Source organism: Apis florea, unplaced genomic scaffold, assembly GCF_048593485.1.
Source record: "Apis florea isolate Af1SG1 unplaced genomic scaffold, ASM4859348v1 contig_2350_pilon, whole genome shotgun sequence".
In the NCBI taxonomy this organism is placed as follows: domain Eukaryota; kingdom Metazoa; phylum Arthropoda; class Insecta; order Hymenoptera; family Apidae; genus Apis; species Apis florea.
In genome coordinates, this window is record NW_028256565.1 from 9,291,681 (window position 1) to 9,312,150 (window position 20,470).

At 34.2% G+C, this 20,470-nt stretch overlaps 1 protein-coding gene across 8 annotated transcripts in view; it reads left to right on the plus strand.

Moving 5' to 3' along the window:
• The window catches only part of LOC100870354 (neural cell adhesion molecule 2), a 428,395-nt gene that overhangs the window by 379,221 nt on the left and 28,704 nt on the right, over window positions 1-20,470 (plus strand). For all 8 annotated transcript variants that reach the window (XM_086904550.1, XM_086904548.1, XM_086904549.1 and 5 more), the window contains 5 exons: window positions 2,068-2,271; window positions 2,842-2,993; window positions 3,673-3,817; window positions 9,563-9,693; window positions 13,619-13,778. In XM_086904550.1, coding sequence (XP_086760676.1) covers window positions 2,068-2,271; window positions 2,842-2,993; window positions 3,673-3,817; window positions 9,563-9,693; window positions 13,619-13,778 — 792 coding nt within the window. The remainder of the gene's footprint in view (window positions 1-2,067; window positions 2,272-2,841; window positions 2,994-3,672; window positions 3,818-9,562; window positions 9,694-13,618; window positions 13,779-20,470) is intronic.

Consider the following 20,470-nt stretch of genomic DNA (forward strand, 5'->3'; position numbering starts at 1 on the left):
ATGACAGCCATTAGGGACCACGAACATAAAGATTTCCAAGAGGTATCTCCAATGTATTACGATTAAAAAAAATTCTCGTATCTTCTGAAAGATGTATGATGAATTTGCCAACGAAAATTCTCAACTTTTTGTTCCATCCAGATCAAAGTACATAGATACGGTTGCCAAGGGTATCCTTCACGCGTCGACGATGTGAAATCTGTCGCAAACCGGATCTCGCGGCTTCCAAGAAATTTCTTTTTAGCGTTTGTTATTTACGAGGGAGTATTTATTTATAGGAAATGGCAGACGGACGACTTGGCAGGCCATAATCCATAATGCCTCTGTCGCTCTTTGAACGACAAAAATATTATTGTTGGTCGCGTGCCGTTTCCGTGAAATTATCGTTTCACATTCTTGCACTCGAATATGCTATCGTTCATTCCTACCGTTTGTCGCCATTATGCGTCGAAACGATCACGAAAATTCCTCCTATTCTGTGCTTTTCTCTTCGACGAAGAAGAATTTATAAACAAGAATCAAAATAATTGGAAGAATGAATCGTTCAACTAGATTATTAATCGAATTTTGAAAATATTGTTTGAAATATAGAGAAAATTGTGAAAAATTGAAATTTGAAAGATATTCCATGTTGTTCCATTTAACTAATAATATCTTCTACGAAGGAAGAGAAAATCAAGCAAATAATCAACCAGAATTTTATCTGTAAACAATCAGAAATTCTCTTTAATTTAAAAACAAGTCAAATAATAATCACCGAATATTAATTGTGTAATGTCCAACGTATTCTGTTAAAAATTCGAAACATCAATCGTTTCGTGTCAATATATCCGGCAATCGAGATAAATACGAAAAATTAAATATATTTCGAGATCAAAAATACGACGGATGTTCCATCAATACATATATATATATTATCGAACATTTTGAGAATATCATGATCAATGATCAATGATTGGCACAAATATTTCTACCTCAAATTTCATACAATCCTATACGATATCATTCTCTGCACGTTGTTTAATCATTTCTGTATCCACGCGCTTTTTTTCAATACCCCTCTCGTTCCGTTATCCCTTGATTGGACCAACATGCGTAAACAAATGCTGGGAAAAGCTGAAATAAAATCACGAGGAAAAAAAAAAAAAAAAAAGGAAGTAAAATACACAGAATCGGGTGGAGATCCGGTTTTGTGGTTAGACACGGGAAATATATCGGGCAGAAATTTGAAATTCCTATTTTCAACGCGTTGATTCGCCCTTTTAAATATTTGTATCATTCTTCTTGTTTGTCAATAGGGGGAAAGAGGAACAAACGTTCAAATACGGGAAGCGCGTTCGATATATATTTTTTCTTCTTTTGGGATAAAAAACAGCGGTAGAATAATCGATCCTTTCAAAATTGTGTTATACGCAGGCATAAAGAAAAAGTGATTTTTGAGAATTCAATGTCCAATTTTGAAGTGTTGTCATTTTTTTAAAATTCTAAAGAATTATTTGATAGAATTTATCTTCTCCTTTTTTTTTTTTTTTTTTTTTTTGAAGTGTGCTAAATAACTGACTTGTATTTGTTTCTTGAAAATACATTTCGCTATTCAGATAACGTCCATTCAATTTGCTTCTAAAATATCACGAAAATCTTCTTTGTCTTCTATTCTAAATCTTATTACAGATATTCTTCCATTGAATTTTCCATATCACGTAATTTAATCTACAATGAAAATATAGTTTACATCCTTCCCAACAAAAGAATTCATAATATCTCGAAAAAAAATTTTTACACATCTCGTTTAACATTCTCCGATATTCTAAATATTTTTTGTAACATATCAGATTCAATTCGAATCATAGCTACGAGACGAACGTAACGAAACGTATGTATATCGAGGAAAAAGAAAAAAGTCAAAGGAAAACGAGAGATAAAATGCATACATCGAACTTTTATTGAATCCTTTTTCTTTTTCCACGTTCGACGAATGAAAAGGCAGAAAGATAGCGCACAAATCGAAACCGGAAACGAATGTTTCGCTTACCATGAACATCGTTCATTCTATTTCGTTTCGTGCAGGTCGACCTCAGCCAAGAGTGACGTGGTGGCAAGAGAACGCTCTCCTCGACGACACTTACGAAACTATTGAAACGAAGAAGGTACGGAATGTGCTGCGATTGGAAAAGTTGGGCCGAGAGCATCTGAACACGGTTTTAACTTGTCAAGCTTCGAATAACAACATGGTCGCTCCGATATCCAGTTCTGTTACTCTCGATATGAATCGTAAGTATAACAAATTAAATTAATTAATTGATTTTTCTGTTATTCAATTAAAAAGCTCTATCTTCTTAAAATTTGAAAAATTTCAATAGAAAATCGATCAATTAAATTAAGAATACATAAAATGATGAATATTTTTTCATTTGACGTACAAAATTCTATATTAGAAACGTACGATTTATCCTGTACAATAATTACCACTTCATACTGTTAAAAATACATAATCGATACAAGAATAAATTATTAATCTTACTAAATCTGAATAAATAACGTAATATCCCTCGCAAAATCGTCTGCCAAAGAAAAAAAGGAAACGCGTATTTAAACAGTTCATGATAAATCCGAAAATCAATCAAACCTCATCTATCAGTGTTTGACAAATAATTGAACGTTAGTTGCTAAAACCTTGTTTAACGTTCGAAAGTTTCGCGAAGTACTTTCCATTAACCGGTTCAGGAGTTAGTCGAAACGATTACTCAAACACTTCTATCGTTCTACAAATGTTATGGAATCCTATCTGGAAAGGATAGATCATTCGTACTCGAAGGCTAATGGATGGTACACGTGTTTTAGTGAAGCCATTGTGGGTCCGTATGCAAGGGAAGAACCATCCATTTAGCGCTGGCACCATATACGAGATCACTTGTGAAGTGGTTGGGGCCAGGCCGACGCCGAAAATCACGTGGTCTAAGGGTAGCATGATGCTCAGGGACACCAGACAAACGGTAAGGTTGAACGGTACTGTTGATAACGATATGCGATCACTACTGATTTTGAGACTATTGGATTTTATTAATCCAGTTGAAAGATCCTTTCCTTAACTCTTTTACTTAAGAGAAAAAAATGGCTTAATTACTTGTGCTATTAATATATAATTAAAGAAAGAATTAACCTTTAACATTCGTTCCCAAATGATTTCCAGAAAGAAACGAATATTTATAATTGTTTCTTTAGTAATTATAGAAAAAGACGTTTCAACTTTAAATAATCTTGAGGTACATTATAAAGCAAAGAGTCCTGATTAATTGGTGCATTTTTTCAAAGCAATGGAACAATCGTGACTCCAAAAAATTCCCATTATCATCACGTTTCATCGTTAAAAAGAAATATTTCATTTTTCACATAAAACGAGCTCAAAGTTCCAAGTTGTTTGGATATTTAATTGCGACATAAAGAAAAAAGGAAATCCTATCATATTCTTTCCTCTTCCTCTTCGAAATTCCATGACCAATATTTTGGAGAGCAATAGGTCTCTAACTTTTCTGCCCCTTTTCTCGTTGACTTTCAGAGAAAGCTTCGATTCTTTAAATCAGCCCTAGGCATTTATTTTTTTCTGGCGCGTGTATATGATAGGCGGGACCAGTTCGATAAACTGTTTTAAATTCATGAAAGGTTGTCCCGCAGATAAGCCCCGACAACAACATCACCATGAGCGTCCTCACGTTCGTGCCGACTATCGAGGATGCGGGCAAGTTCCTCTCCTGCCACGGGAGTGTGCAGAATATCCCGGATTCCGAGATGAAGGACGAGTGGAAGCTCGACATACACCGTGAGTTTGTTTCCATTGAAATTTTGATGAGAGGCGATCGAAAGTGGAGAGAAGTTTGTTCTCTCTCTCTCTCTCTCTGGTTTTGGATATTTTTGCAACGCTTTTTTTTCTTATTTCGTATGTATTTAACAAGGTATTATGTTTTAAAAATATTTTAATTTTGGTTTCCGATACGTAATTTTTCACACTTTAAATTACAAAGTATAATTGTTGATACTTATTCTTTTTTTTCGATTTATAATTATTTAAATAAGCTGGAAATAGATAGAATATGTATCTGGAAATAAGATACGATTGACCAATACATATTCTGCTTTAAAATTTAGTTGATTATCAAATTAATCAAAAAATTTATATAAAGTAATTTCCGTTCCTGATTATACGATCATGATTCGTCAATCACCACCAACCAAAGCAATAAATTTTAAATAATTCTCTTATATTCTCTCGATAATTTCAATTATCGATATCCAATATAAAAACTTTAAATCGATTTTAAAATTAAATCTCAACAATCTCGATTAATATTTATTAAATTGAAATACATACATATAAGATTTAATTTTTTACTTTTCAATATACAAATCAAAGAAAGACGCGATCACCGATTGAGCCAAACAAACAACAAAAAAAAAAAAACAAAACAAAAATAGAAGAGACAAAAAAATCAGGAAATTTATCGACGATGTCTCTACATCGTGGTGAAAAAAGTTCCACGGACAGATTTGGAAATGCCTCTGATTGGTTTCACCGACTGATAGAATTTTGGAAACGCCCGGTTTTTGCAATGTGTCGTCCGCAGGGAAGCGCGGCTACACCCCTGTCCAATAAAAATGAAATATAGTTGATGAGCGATTTATTGCTCCACCGCTTCGAGCGTAATTTAATTCGCGTAATCGATAAAGCAACGCGTTTACGAGTGATTGTTTCGAGGGATGAAAATAGGTTCCCTGAACTTTGCCCGTCTCTAATGCGAAACGCGTGTCGTCCGTTCTTCCAGTCAACTTTTCTGAGTCGGGTTTGTTTGGATTAATTAAAATTTTTAATTAATTCCTTCGCAGAACGTTTCCACTGAAAAAGTTGAGCCTTGATCTAGGAACCCGGTGTTAAATTGTGAATCCACTGGTGTATACACAAATAACACGAAGAATGAAAATTATCGGTGTGTCATAAGAAATCGAGAATATATCGAATAATATGTATGTATTTTTTTATCACGATGCAAAACGAATTAATAGAACAGATTAACGTGGAAATAGGAATGGAATGAAATAGATTATGAAGAGAGATTAAAATGATTTTACGATTGCGATTTCAAATTTCAATTTTCGAAAATTGAGATCCATATTTTTCGGCGGCGATCTAAACTAAAAATATTTCAATTTTCAATCGCTTCGAATATTAAATTTTTCAAATTTCAAACTCCTATTGAACGTTAAACCTTTTAAATTTCAAATTGTTCGAACGTTTAATCCTTCAAATTCTCCGATTCCTTTTTAAATTTTTCAAATTTTAAGCCTGTCGCGTATTTAAAAATACTGAATTTTTTAAAAATATTAATCATTCAAGTTTCAAATTCCATATCAAATTTCCATTCGTTTAATAATATTTCTCGATAGTTTTCACTCGTCATTTCCAACAACAATTCTTCAGCTTCGTTCCATTGTTTTGCTATCCATATTATTGCCATTGCAAAAACTGTTTCGAATCTCAAACAGGTAGATTGGCACGATCAATGCACTCTCCCTTCGCGTTCGTTGAATCCTTCCGTTTTTAGACGTTTCTTTCCCTCACACGACCCTTGTTCTGCATCGAATAGTCATCCTTCTGTAAATTTCCGCTCCACTAACACTCTCGCCACTTAAGAACCTGACGACAGCACGCTATTCCCCCGATGTGCAATCTTACAGTGGAACAAGCTTCTTGGCAGCCAACCAGAACACACTATAAACTAAACAGAAACGCTGGAACCAGAAGCAAAACCATGCCAAATATTTAAAAGAACATTCCCGATGTACGATTCGGCCCATTTATTTCTATTCTCTATTTTTTCTTTCTCTTTCTCTTTTTCTTCTTTTTTCAATATAAAAACACTTTGAAACGAACACTTTAAAATCTTGTAAGATGAAATTCAACTTGAACGAACGTTAATTTTCATCGATTTAAAGAATTTTTTCCAAATTTGTTTCTTTCTTTCTCGAAAAACAGAACAAAATGCAATTCTATTCTCAAATCAAATTCAAAATGGGAAAAAAGCATTCCTGCTTCTCGTATAAAATAGCAAACAAAAAGTTTAATTAATCCGATCTCAGTAATTTAAAACGTTTCAATTTTTTCCTTCTCGCGAATTGAACGAATTGAATTTTATAATTAAACTGTTCCATTATTTTTAATTAATATTGTTAATTATTAATATTGTTAATTATATTCGATTAATGAAGCGATTCAGTTCTTTTGAAATTTTTTTCTATAATAATTAATTCATTGAATAATTTTATTTATTGTTTCGTGTTATACAAATAATACAAAATTTTTTTTCAACCCTTAATTGAGGAGATCTCGAGGATCTCGAGTAGTATATGATTTTATAAATCTCAGTAATCTTCATTTAAGTTGAGCTTTATAAGTATAATTTATGAGAAGAAATTATAATTTTTTTCATTGGATTATCTACGAATTCTCCAGCAGAAAATTAGCATATTCTCTCCTTATTAAAAATACTTGAAGTTAATATTTTCTATTACTTCTTTCTACTATTTCACAATTTGATCAAAAATTTTTTTATGATGATTTATATTATTCACTTATTCTTAAATTAAATACGTTTTAAATTATTTCGTTTACATTTTTTAATTACATCGCTTCACTTTTTACTAATTATCAATACCAAATCATTATTTTTCTTTTTTATTTAAGAAACACTAAATTCAAACTAAATACATTAAAGGAAATAAATAATAACCGAAGAAAAGAAATAGGAACGACCAGGACTTTCTTTTCTAGAAAAAAACTCTTCACGTTCATTTCACACATTCCACACGCTTATTTCCTCCTTACACTTATTTCCTCTCCTCATCATCCCTAAACTCGCGTTTCACCGGCAGGTCGGTGGCAAGAGCCGACGAAATCGCGCACTCTCGCATCGAAATTAAAACTCGCGCGTGCAAGCGAAAGAGGAACTTATTTATCCAGTGGGGATTCTGTCAAGCTGAGGTCGCTTGTATTGGCGGCTTCACGCTCGATCTCTCGCTCGCTATTAGCAAGAAATCCGCTCTCTTGTGGCCTTCCCTCGATACCGCTCCTCCTCCTTCGAACAAAAACTGATGAGCGAAAAGAAGAAAGCGAGAAAAACCGAAGGGGAAAGAGGGATGAAAGGGGTGGGAAAAAGGAAGGAGGAAAACGGAGAAAGAATCGTGAAAAAGCAGCCGCAATATCGATTCACTCGGTTCTTGCTTATGATTTCTCCCGGCTCTCTGTACAACTCGTAATACGAGTACACTGAAAGAATCCGATAATTCGTGCTTTTAGCAAGTCAATTTATCGAAAATATATATATTTGACAATTCTATGCCTTTATCGATTTTTTTAATCTCTGTGTTTTCGTTTGAAGAAATTAATAATCATCGTATTTATCGAAGGAAATGATTTTCGAATGAAATTAAGAATGAAGAAGATGGATTCGATGGAAACGAAAGAAGATCAAAAGACGCTGTTCGTCTCGAATTTAGAATAATCTCTTTCTTAAACAGTGAGATTGGGACGAAAATAGGGGCAAAATAGGAGACAACGAAAGAGAAAGAAAGTTTGATGGAAAAAGCTGAAACTAACCGATGAGATCGAGTAGAGGATAAACAAAGAGAGGAAAACGAGTTTCATAGAGAAAAAGAGAAGAAGATTTAAACGAGAATGAAGGAAAGAAAATCGAGAGAACGAGAGAATCTTCGGTCATGGATCGGCATGTACCATTAATTTCCGTGGAGCTGAACCGATCCCTCGTTTCCTCTTTCTCTCGTTTTCGTTCGTATCCTCTCATTTCCTCGCTGCCTAGTTGGGAAAAAGTTTTATATTGGACAATGAAATCACGGTGTTAATCTCCGACAACGATAGCAGGAACAACGGATCTGCATAAAAATTCCGTCATGGAATCGATCTCGGAGGTTGTCGCGAAATTTAAAGGATTATTTCGCGTATTTAGAGGAATAAAAGGATTTTATCGTAAACGAATCAGAGTTATTTACTTAGAGTATATTTAAAGATTTTCATATAAACGTGACTTGTATATGATCTCGTGTGTGTAATAAATTTTTATGAATGTAAAAGACGATAAAGAATGGATGAGAAATAAATATCGAATATAAAAGATATCTTCTTCTCAACAAAATGTTTATTTTAATTCGTAAAATCAATTCTTCTTACTCAAAATCAATATAAAACTCTCAATTTACTCGGCGTGTTTATACCGTGAGCCAAGTTTTGCAATTTAGTTGGAGAAAAATTAAATTATTTTTCTTCCTATTAACTTTTTAACTTTAACTTATTAATTTAATAAGTTGCGACAATTTGCATACAAATAAGAAATCTTAGAAGAAATTTTTATTCAAATATTCAACACATCCGTACATTTATTTAAACTCCTCGACATTTTAATTATTATCCACAAGGCGCGTCGATTAATTTTGTTATATGTCTATATAAAATTTGTGGCTTTAAAGTATTATAAAGTTTCCCCGTATGTTTAGTCTGTAAATTTATTCTACAAATTTTTCAATATTTCGTTCCACAAACTTATGAAACCATCCCCAACTTAGCATAGTTAAAGTCTATGAACTTTGTTGAGAAAGTATCGATATTCTAGACATTAAAACATTCACCCCTTCGAAAAGTGAGATCTTATCGAGAAAACATTGCATTATGAAGGGGTGAAATATTGTTCCAGTTTGATCTAGTTGAACCGATTTCCGAAACATAGCCAAAGGCTGAATCTGAGGAAAGATTAACACGGAAAATTGATTTTGTTGTTATCAGAGCGGGCAATATTGCGTTACATGCAAATGAGAATTGAAGACTTGCTTACATTGAACAGTGTAATAAATGTTTATCGCATAAACACGATTTATCATACAAACGACTATAATAATTCTTTATCTTGTAAACACTATCGATTTATGAAACATTATATAACACGTACACGTAAACTCAAAGGTTTATATACCTCTCTTTATTATTTTACGATAATGATAATAATATGTTAATAATAAATATTATCCGATGGTGATGGTGATTGACGATCATATTTTAAATAATCCCTATTAAATAGAGATTAAAATTAGATCAATATCGATTGCCAAACAATAATCCATCCTTCTATTTTTCTCTAACTCTAAACCTACGTATAGCCATGTTTAATTTTTTTTCTTTTCTACGTAGAACAATTCCAACATCCCACAGAACAATCCAACTTCCAAGTTATCCCAGGCAAGTACACCCAAGACCCCTATCACCCAAAATGAACCCTTCAACACTCTCGACTCCCATCAACTCTAGTCGCAACACGAATCACTCTCATCTATTTACCATCCAACTCGCCAAACTCGCGAGTTGTTACATATACAAAACAATAACCCCTTTCTTGCTCCACCGCCCTACTTACCACCTGTGGAACACGTGTTCGCGCGTTCCCCGAAACGACAAAACGGACGGTGAAATTTCTTACACAAGGAAACGACACGACGTTCAAACTTTCAGACGAGCCGGTGGTTACCCTCGAGCTCGGCAGCAATTTGAACTTGAGCGCAATCCGCGAGGGTATCGACGTTTACTTCGAGTGCAATATCAAGTCGAATCCGTGGGTGTACAAGGTCTCCTGGAGGCACAACGTGAGTCCAAACAGCCACGATCTATACATCATTCGATGTAGACGACGATGGAACGTTCCCTAACGTATCCGGTTAACGAATCCGCGCGCCAGTTTCCGGGATCGATAATTTAGAACCTAGTTTCAAGCTTGATCGAGATAAGGGGAGGGGAGGTGGCGCAGCTGTGACGCCAAGTTTCCGTTTAAAATTTACATGCTGATACCGGTGGAACCGGCCTGTAAGCGTTCTTTGAACTAATAGCCAACGTTCCGCATCGATAAGAAATTTATCGGCGAGCTTCTGGTACCGTTGAAGTAACCCTAAGCGTTTTAGGTTCCTCCTTAAATGGGGGTGAAGTCTTCTGACAGGGGAGGATACGATATAATAGGAAGCTCGTCAAGGGAATCGGGCGATGTGCACCGATTTTGGTTGAGACTTTGTGGATAGACTCGATGGGTGATAAGTGTTTTGGAATAGATTGATGTAAGTAAAGTTTGAAGAGGAAGATATCTGGATTTATCTATATATATCTTCTTAAGTAATCTCTTGTAATTTTAATTATTTTAGATACTTTTATTACGTGGATGTTGATGAAATTTTGAATAAATGTAATGGAACGAATATTCAATGTGTCAAATAGTGAAATATGAATAGACTGTATATAATTATAGAATTAATTTCCTGTTCGAAGAATTGAAATTAAAAGTTGTACTTTGAATGGAATTAAAATTAAACTTTAGAATGGATAATCTATAAATGAGTATAACTCGATACAAAACAAAATGAAATAATTTTAATTAACGATTAAAGAAAAAGTATAAAATAATATTGTCGAATATAATTGTTCTTAAAATTTTGAATCCTAGAACATCCAGGAAATTATTTAATATTTCAGTAATATAAAGTATAATCGTAAAATATACGTAATCGTAATTTAATTAATAATTCAATGTATTATTTAATTAATAATCATTAACAAAATATATTATTTGCTACAGGTATATGAATATTACGAACATTCGTGTTCTAGGATTAAATTACATTTCAAATTAATTTCTGTATTAAATATTATTTATACATTATATTATATATATGAGAATATTAATATTAAATTTTTAATAAAATTTAATATTATTTTATATTATTTATTTTATATTCCTTTATACGTTTATTGCATCAAAATCGTGCCATATTATATGTTTTATATAAACTCTCTATTTTATAAAAAATATAGTGTCGTGTCTTCTATTTCGAAATAGAATTTATTGCGCGAATTTCTGGAATAAATGAACTTCGTACATAAATTAACCAATAATTTACAACGCGTTTTGCCATTTCATTAATTATCCAGAAAAGCTATTAGTTAATTATGAATACATTTTTATAAAACAAAGAAACTTTGTACATATATTAACCGATAATTTATAACTCGTTTCACCTAACTTGCAAAAAAATTTTCCTTTTCTTGATACAAATTCTTAAAATTTGCAATAATTTTAAAAATATATAAATAATAAAATTCAGAAAATATAAAATATGACATCATCTCAATGATGAACGAACCAACACCATTCAATTCTTCAATTTTTTTAGATAATAACTATCTTAACATAAATGTTTAAAAGAGTAATAAATTTTTAAATCAATTAAATACTTTTCTCCTCACAAAATTGCATCAACATCACTACTTAAACTTTCATATGTAATTTTCTATGGGAATCACCGATATTCCATAAATCAATTGAAATTTTCATAAACGTTAGTAACATTAATTGTAAGAGAAACGAAGTCAATTGTTGTTCCTGATTGATCCAATGAGCCAAGGATATGGAACATGATTGGTATCGAGCTACAGCAATCACAATAGAGATTTGTTTAATGATTAGCTATTCCAATGAACGGATTTTCCTATTCAATATTAATCTGTTTGATATTGGTATGTTCAATCTATGCCTACTCACTGATTGGTTACATGGATATAGCGTCTCATTTATCATTACCAGTCTGAAAACGTTCATCGAACTCTCCATCAGTAAAATTTTCAATCGTAATCTTTTCGATAATTCGTAATAAAAAAAAAAGAAGAAAAAAAAAAAGAAAAAAAAATGTAAATATTCTGAATTTTTTCCTTTTTACATCTTCTCTCCATGAATCATCATTATTAATTCCGTTTGCGTTTTAAGGCGAAGATATTCTGACAGTACAACCCTACAATTCCGCACTTTAACGCGCCTTTACGTTTCATTGCCTCAGTTCCCTCCAATAAGAGAATCATATATTTTGCATTACTACGTTTCATCATGAATATTTTAAAGTCAGATGTGTAACTTTACCTTCCTGCCCAAAGTGAAGCAATCGTAAAGTCCTCGAAAAGTCAAAGTTTCCTTTTTATATCATCTTCTGTTTGTTTAATGAAAAAAAAAAAAAAAAAAAAAAAGAAAGAAATTAAAAATGATATCTGATATTGATAAACGAGTAGCAAGAAATATTTAAAATTGTAATATAATTAATGAATATCATACTACAAAAATAATAATGAGGAACAGCAAGAAAAAGCAAAAAAGAGAATAAAGAAAATTTATCTAGAAAACTTTGCTGTAAATTTTTTACGAGTACACGTATTTTAATATTTTTAAATTATTGTAATAAGCTTTTTAAGATAACTAACATACTCAGTTTAACCACAAAATAAAATCATCACTCAATGGTTAAATCGAAGCAAAAAACATGTGAATATTAAAAAATTAATCTTCCTGGTAGCAACGAGTACGACGAATTCTGACATCTTGCACAAGGCTCGAACATTCCTAACACAAAATTCCTGCAGAGCAGAGAAAGGAGGGTCGTTTCAATGGAATAATAATTTCATGCAGAACGATTACCCTCCTCCCGCGTGTTCTAAGGGAGCTGGAAGATTTATTTTAAACGAATGCAGACACCCGTTCCTTTGTGTCCGTATTGCACCAAGTTCCATAAATATTTCTTCGCACACCTTCGAATCATAATGTCATTGTAGTCACGGAGGTGCATCCCTTTGTCGATCCTCGTTTGATTCGAGGACAACCGGAAGATTTTCGCCGGTGGTGGCGATGTGTTTGGGCGAAATTCAAAAGAGTCTCTTCTTGAGAAAAAGAAGAAGAAGAAGAAGAAGAAGAAGGGAAGACATCGTTGGCTTTGAGAAATTGAAAAACTGTCACCACTCTTATTTTTTCTCTCTTACCACTTCTCTTCTATTCTTTCATTTTCCTCCTTTCATTTTTGCACGAAATTTACAGGTGAACCGGTCTCCATCGATCGATACAAGTATCAAATCCACCATTAATCACTCAAGAGTAGGTCGCTGCATCCTCTTGTGGCTGTTTAGTCACTGTCGATGCTACTTTGTCACCCTTTCATCTTTTCTGACGAACTTTTATTTCTTCGAAATATATCTTCACGCGTGATTTTTTACTCTATTTCAATTATTCGAGGATGAATTTCGCAATCCTCGCTCTATTAGTTTTTTCCTAACAAGAATTGATACAACTTTGTCTGTTGTCTTTGCTTTTATCGGTAAGATTTTTCTGCTATAAATTTTCAATTCGATTTTTCGATAAATTTCATTGAAAAGACCACATTCCTCATCAAAAATCATGGTATGCAATATTTAATTTTCCTGTTAAACCTTGATAAAAAATTCATTTATATTATTTAAATATATTATATGCTTAAAAAGAAAAGAAACCAAAAAGTTTGATTAAGGTAAAATTCAGAACAAAAAGATCCCAATAATTTAAAAATACAGATTGGAGGATCCCAATTCAATACAATTTTGTATCGCTTTTCAATAATTTTCGTTTCGTTTCAATGTATCAGGAATATTTGAACGATTCATCGTCGTCATCGTCGTTCTCGTTTTATTGAAAAACATTTTACGTTCGTTCACCACGATTTTTTATTTCCACAGCGTAATCCGTTGTATCATAATCAAGCGACTGGAACCATAATCAGTAATCAAAGCTTGGTACTGCAAAGCGTGACTCGTAGCAGAGCCGGGATCTACACGTGTATTGGCAGCAATCAGGAAGGCGATGGAGAGAGCAATCCACTGAATCTGGACATCAAATGTGAGTATATTGGCTATTCATCTTGGTAGTTCTTTGGATGGAGAAATTGTATCGTGCTTGTTGGAGTTTGCAACGTTGGGATCTTTAATTTTCAATTGATATCACTGGATAACCGTGACAATATACATTAAATTTAAATTACTTTCTTTTACCCTAGGCTTTGTATTTAATTATAATTTGCATCCTGTGCAATAAATATACAAATATAGTTAACGAAAAAAAAAAAATACAAATCAAAATTTTTAAGATTTTTAATTTCTTTTTAATAAGATTATTTAAACGAATTCGAAATATTAATGTATGTCAATTTATGCTCCCTTTGTAATTATAAAATCACAATATACATCCTTATTTTGCATGAAATAAATTATCACCTATCGTTATTGTTCAATATTAATTATCCTTATATAATTTAATGTAAATAATCAAAATTAAATTATCTGGATATGTATTTCATTAAATAAGAATTATTTACAATTATTACGTAAAAATATCGTGAAAGAAATGATGCAATATATAAATGATGCAATTTCTACTTTTAATTAAAAGTCAGATACATCGGCATAAATGAATAAAACGATTGTACAAAAATGGCCGGCCGTTTTATCTTTGTCGCGTCTTTTTGCCGACGTTTGCGTTAAAAACGTCGCAATGCGATAATAAAGGAAAGATATTATGGAAGTCCTAATTTTTCAAAATTTTACAGGGAATACGTTTCTTGCAACTTTGTTTCATTAAAAGTTTGTACAGCGATGTTACGAGAAAAATATCACCGCGACTCGATCTTTCCAAAGAAATTAAATTAAACGGGGGAAAAAAACTTACTTAGAAAAAGTTTACTCGTAACAATTACGCAATACAAAAACCTAATCTTAAAGAATACATATTAAATATATTTTTTATTAAACATACCTTTTTTCTTTAGATAATTTCAATTGAAATGGAAATTAATCCAATTAAAATTGAAATTAGAGGATTGCGTAAATAAAATATGTATCAGGAGATAAAAATTTAAAAAATAAAGATAGAATACGAAATACAATCCCTATAAAATTCTATTCTACACAAGTATTTATCGGAATAAATGAAAATAAGGATCAAAGAGAAATTATCAAATAATAACGCGCATATCCCCCTTTTAAATGGCAATCATCGAAATTAAAATTTACATTTAATAAACCACACTTGCGCAATTCGCAATATCACCAAACACAATAGAATCTCGATAATCACGCGATTACAAAGATAACTGGAACGAGATTCAAAGAGCAAAGGAGGGGCATTTCGGTAATGCAACGATCCCACAATGTGGTAATCCCGGCTCATCGCAGAAATATTTAGAAAGTAAAGTACGTTTCTCTAACTTCTCTAGAGACGGTATTATGTACAACGAATGAAGAGATTGTTACGATTCCAGCTTTGCGGACTTATACTCGTTCAGCTAAAGAGAGAATTGGATTGTAAGATGAACAGGGAGAGAGAGAGAGAGAGAGAGAGAGTGTGAGAGAGGGGGTTGAGAGGAGCGTAAAGGTGGTGCTGGCGTGGCCACTAAAAGCATTCAAGGAAACCGACTCGTAACAACGTGCTTTTACCACGTAATGAAACATTTAACGAGAGACGCGTATAAAGCTAAAATCCCCAACGTCTATCACAGACGTCGTAACACAATGCAACGTTGTTCTGAAAGCAATATAACATTATTTTTGCGTTAACAAAGTCTCCCTCGGTTCCACTTCAATCCGCCATTACTTTCATTTTTTTTTTCGACGAACAAAGACGGCGTAAATGAAATGCGCAATGTAATTCCACTTTGTAGTATTATTTTTTAGAGCTACGCAAAAACCAGGTTAATTTTGTTTCGGAAACTGATCTGACAAATGAAGATAGTGGAAGAATTCTTTTTCGTCGAATCTTCGTTAGTTGAATTTCGCGAAAGGAATAATATGATTTCCCGTGTCGTAACATGGAGAGAAAGCAAGAGAGCAAGAAAGAAAGAAAGAAAGAAAAAAATCGTGATTTCGAGAAAACGGTACAGAAATATTAGACAATGGAAACGAGTAACACGATAAAACGAGGGACACGAAGGCTGACACAAGGAAAAATGAAATTTCCACAAGTGAGAATAGACGGATTTCAAAATGTTCTCGAACGAAGGAAACGCTTTCAACGTCTCGATAATATTTTCGAGCCAGAATTTTAAAGGACATATGTCAGAAGTCTAAAAATGGTAGTTGTACGACGAAATTGAATAATAGAATTACCAAAATATAAAATATAACACGATGATACACGAATTTTACGAATGATCGATGTATCAAATCTTGCATAAATATAATATCTGCGAAATTATAAACACCACTCCTGTTCAATTTTGTATTCAATGTAAAAATTTTAGGGAGAAATGACAAAAATGAATCATTTTTCGTTTCATCTCAATATATCGAAAGAGTGAAAGATAAATAATTTTGCTATCTTAATGTTGAAATACGAAATATCTTCAGAATAAGATATTTTAAAATTTCTATGGCCGAACAAAAATAATGATTACAACAATTTTGTAAACTATCGATTAAGTTAACCAATGAATTTATTTTACATCGATTCAACGGTCAGGCGTTCGAGAGAATTTTCCGTGTCGAACTTTTCGATGACACGACTCGCGAGGACACGAAAAATAGAAGAAAGTATACTTTCCCTGATTTGAACTACGTCGACTAAGATTTTATCACATCCACTCTCGGGGATCGAATCATGGCGGTCCAATCCAACGTCGATTCTGCTTTCAATTTACAGCACTCCAATTTCAAATTCTCTCCCCGACGAAGAAACGTGGAAACTCTGCTGGGTGGTCCATTCGGGTACGAACTTCGAGCAAGAAAGTCAAGATACGTTTATCCTTATTCTATCCGCATTGACTATCGTGATTTTTTCTTCGAGAATTTTTTTCATTTTAATTCAAAAGCGAAGATTTATGTTACTTTCGTGTCGACGATTTCTAAGAATAATTTTCAGAATTGGAATAATTTTACGAAATTCTTCGAGCAAACTATCGATCTTGCTGTCCATTTACAACGTTGGAAACGTTGAACTTTCTTAGCTCTTAGAATGCAGAAAATTCGTTGAATTCCAACATCAAAGTTCGTGTTTCGCGAGAGAAAAGCCCAAGTATTTATCCTAATTTCGCTCATACCAACTTTGGCATTGTCGTGTCCACTCCGTAAACCGAACCTTCTTCATCTACCTTAAATTTACTTTAAACTTTCTTTATTCAAACTTTGCTTCAAAACTTCGAACTTTACGGAATACGTTTTATCGAATTCCATTCTATTCATCTTCTACATTCACTCATATGAATCGAGCGAAATTTTAATGTAACAATTCAAAAATTACGAGAGGATAACAAATCCAATTTTCTTAAAAATATAAAAACTAAAACTGCTATATTGAATATCATTCCTTTTTTAAGATCACGTCCAATCACGAGACTCCTCTTCTCGAATCTCGCGAAGGTCACTTTTGACTCACGTTTCCAACATTTAGCACTCCTTAAGAACTCGGACACGAATCAAAAACGATCGTCCACTTTACGTGTCACCGATTCCAGACAAAATGGATTCACCAAAATATTCAAATTACAAATTCCAATCCCAATCCTTTCGCCCCATTAAATATTACACCATTGTTCTCGCGTTCACACGTAAATCACACGGACCGCAAAATCTCACGACGCTGTACCGAACTCCTGCCATTCTCCCATTCTCCTCCATCATGTGGGGGCGCAGAGATCCTCCAACCCGCTTCCGGGGACTCGAGCTATCGGAAGGCCACGTGGCGCACACGCGCATAATTCCACGCGATCCATCCTGTGCACACACACACACGCACGATTCGAATCTCATCAAACACCGCGGCCAGCCGCCTTTAACTGCCTCAGACGGGCCGTTTAACCCGGCGGACATGGGACGGTGCACGGTTACACGGGGCATAGCCGGTGAATTCCGGCATGTGTCACACGGCAGCTCGTCGATGGTCTCGCAGTTGCAGGCGTGTACAACCCTGGCCAAAGCGCGGTCCAGCGGATTAGCCGCGGCAGTTTAACCGGCGTTAAGGCCATTACACACTGATTTGCCCTGGCGACCATATGGACGCGAGGCCGACTGTCAGTCGATCGTAAGTTACAACGGGACTTGAGACACCGGATTACGGATGTAACGGTTGCGCCACAATGACGATGGAAGACGGATCGTGTATGGAGCTGGAGCGTGATAAATTTATCGAGAGGAGTGTGTGTAAGGAAGAAATGGATATTTGAAGAAGAGGATATTTTCGAATTCGTTTTACGAAAAATTGTTTTCGTAAATATTGCGTTATCTTAGAAATTTTGCGCAAAAGATGATTAATTACGTGAATCTTTGGGAGGAGGACGTTTCGATTAAAGTTTATAACGAAAGTTATGCTTTGCTACATCTAAATTGGACAACTTTTCTTTTTCTTTTTCTTACAATTGTGTTACCAAGTGTTCCCCAGAAACTCGTAAAAATGTACAGAATAATTTAACTCCACTATGAGGAAATTATACAAATGAATTCCAGACTTTAAGATAGATTTTCATAAAGTTACAATTTCAAGTTTTTTATATGTGATAGCGTTCCTCGTAATTGCAGGAGAATTCATTAATACGAGGAATTTTCATTGTATAGAAATATATATATATATATATATGCGCAAGCAGATAATTAAAACGCGAATAATAACTTTAAGTAGAATTATACAACGTATGATCAGATACACACTTCTAATCTTTCTCTATCAATTATTAATGATATTACTTTACATGTGCAAAGATATTAAATTATCATCTTACGATCTTTTTGCTACAATAACGGGCAAAAATTGGATCATCTATTGCAATTAATTGCACGAAGAACAACATGTATCAACACTCGCGTTACATCCTCTAAAAAAAAAAAAACCATCCTCCCCAGACATTTCTAGATGTCATGGGATTCCTCAGACGGTGCCATATTCAACGAGACAGGATCCCCGACGAAGCGTGAATCTGCAAGGCAAAGAAACAACGTTTCATAAGACAGACGCGTGGGCGGAACCACGTGTCAGTCTCCTGCACAGACATTAAGAGCCACGCTAAATCATTACGGCAGGTTTGGCGAGCGAATTTGCATAGGCGCCATATGTACACGCGCATGCACACACATACGCGGGAAAACGTGGTGTGACGTGAGACGAATCGACCGATTCGGGAGTGGCACGTTCCAACCCTCGTCCCCCTTTCAATTCTACAATCGGAATTCCAGGCGGACGATATGTTTTTTGATTAGATCGTATCAATTCCGCTCGCTAATTGTTACATTCAATTATAACACTGTGTAACGAACCCACGACTTGATGTCCAGAGACAAAAGTTTTTATTGAAAGTTGTGCAGAGAAAACGTGGATTTACGAACCGTATCCACGGAAAAGTAAACGTGATTGAAGTGAAATCGTATAAATGAAGTAATTTATATAATACGTCATGTAAATGGAACGTGCGTTGATTTACTACATTATTTTAGGGCTAATCTTAATTAGAACAAACGCAAGACGAAAGAAATATTATACTTAATTTATCGTAAGATGGATCTTTTGTAAATCCTACGTACAAATAGCCATTTGAGTCTCCTAGTAGACTCATCAGTAGTGCCATCTATCAAGCTCATGCTTTAAACACTGAGATATTATAAATTAGAGAAATAAGACGATGTATTAGCAAGTAACACGTGCTAAAATAAAACGACAAATAACTTATTTTTCTTTTCAACGAATATAAAATAGCACGTTTAAAATTATTTACAAAGGCACTCAATACCAAGAAAATATTTAATAATCATTCAAAGTTAATTAACTTGTGATTTGAAATAATATTTCATCTCGACAATCCCAATATTTCTCACATTGGATAACGAAGAATTAGGCCTCGCGCAAAATCTTTCACTTCGATACAATTGCATCGAAACGGCTCATAACCAGCCTTACAATTTAAACGCCATTCCCGCCACTTAAAAGCTTGCGCGAGGCACGTTAGGTGACGCGAATTAGCGTATTGCAACGAGCAAGCACAATTTGCCGGATGGAGGATCATTTCCGGCAGAGCCTCGATTCGTTTCCTTTTCAACCGGGGTCACTTCTCCATCGCTTTGTGCGTTTCGCCTAGTAATAATTTACATGCAAATGGAGCCCCGTAACGCAAGAGGGGGGCCACCAAACCGGAGACAGTGAACGCTGAAGCGTGGAAAGGGTGTGGGGAAAGAGGGAGTTTTCGGGCTCCATTTATAGCGGTAACGAAGCTTAAGATTTCAATTCAGTTTTAGGACACATAATTATGCGCGAGCGGGAAAGGAAAGCTTTCTTCGACGTTCCCTCGGCGAGATCTTAAGCCGCTTAGTTGCCTGTAAAATGGCGGACTCGAGGGCCTTGGGTGCGCAATGATGGAACAAAGAAAAGCGCGGATTAAATGGAGTCGAGCGCTCGCAGTGACGTTCAGCTCGCGCTAGAAAAGGGATTATTAAATGGGGCATAATTGTTGGATAACCGACTACCGTGGAATTTCGGCCGGTTCTAAGGTGGCACGACTCTTAAATCCGGCCGTTTATTTATGCTCACCGACCGGGAAAGAAGTTTTTGGGATTATTAAA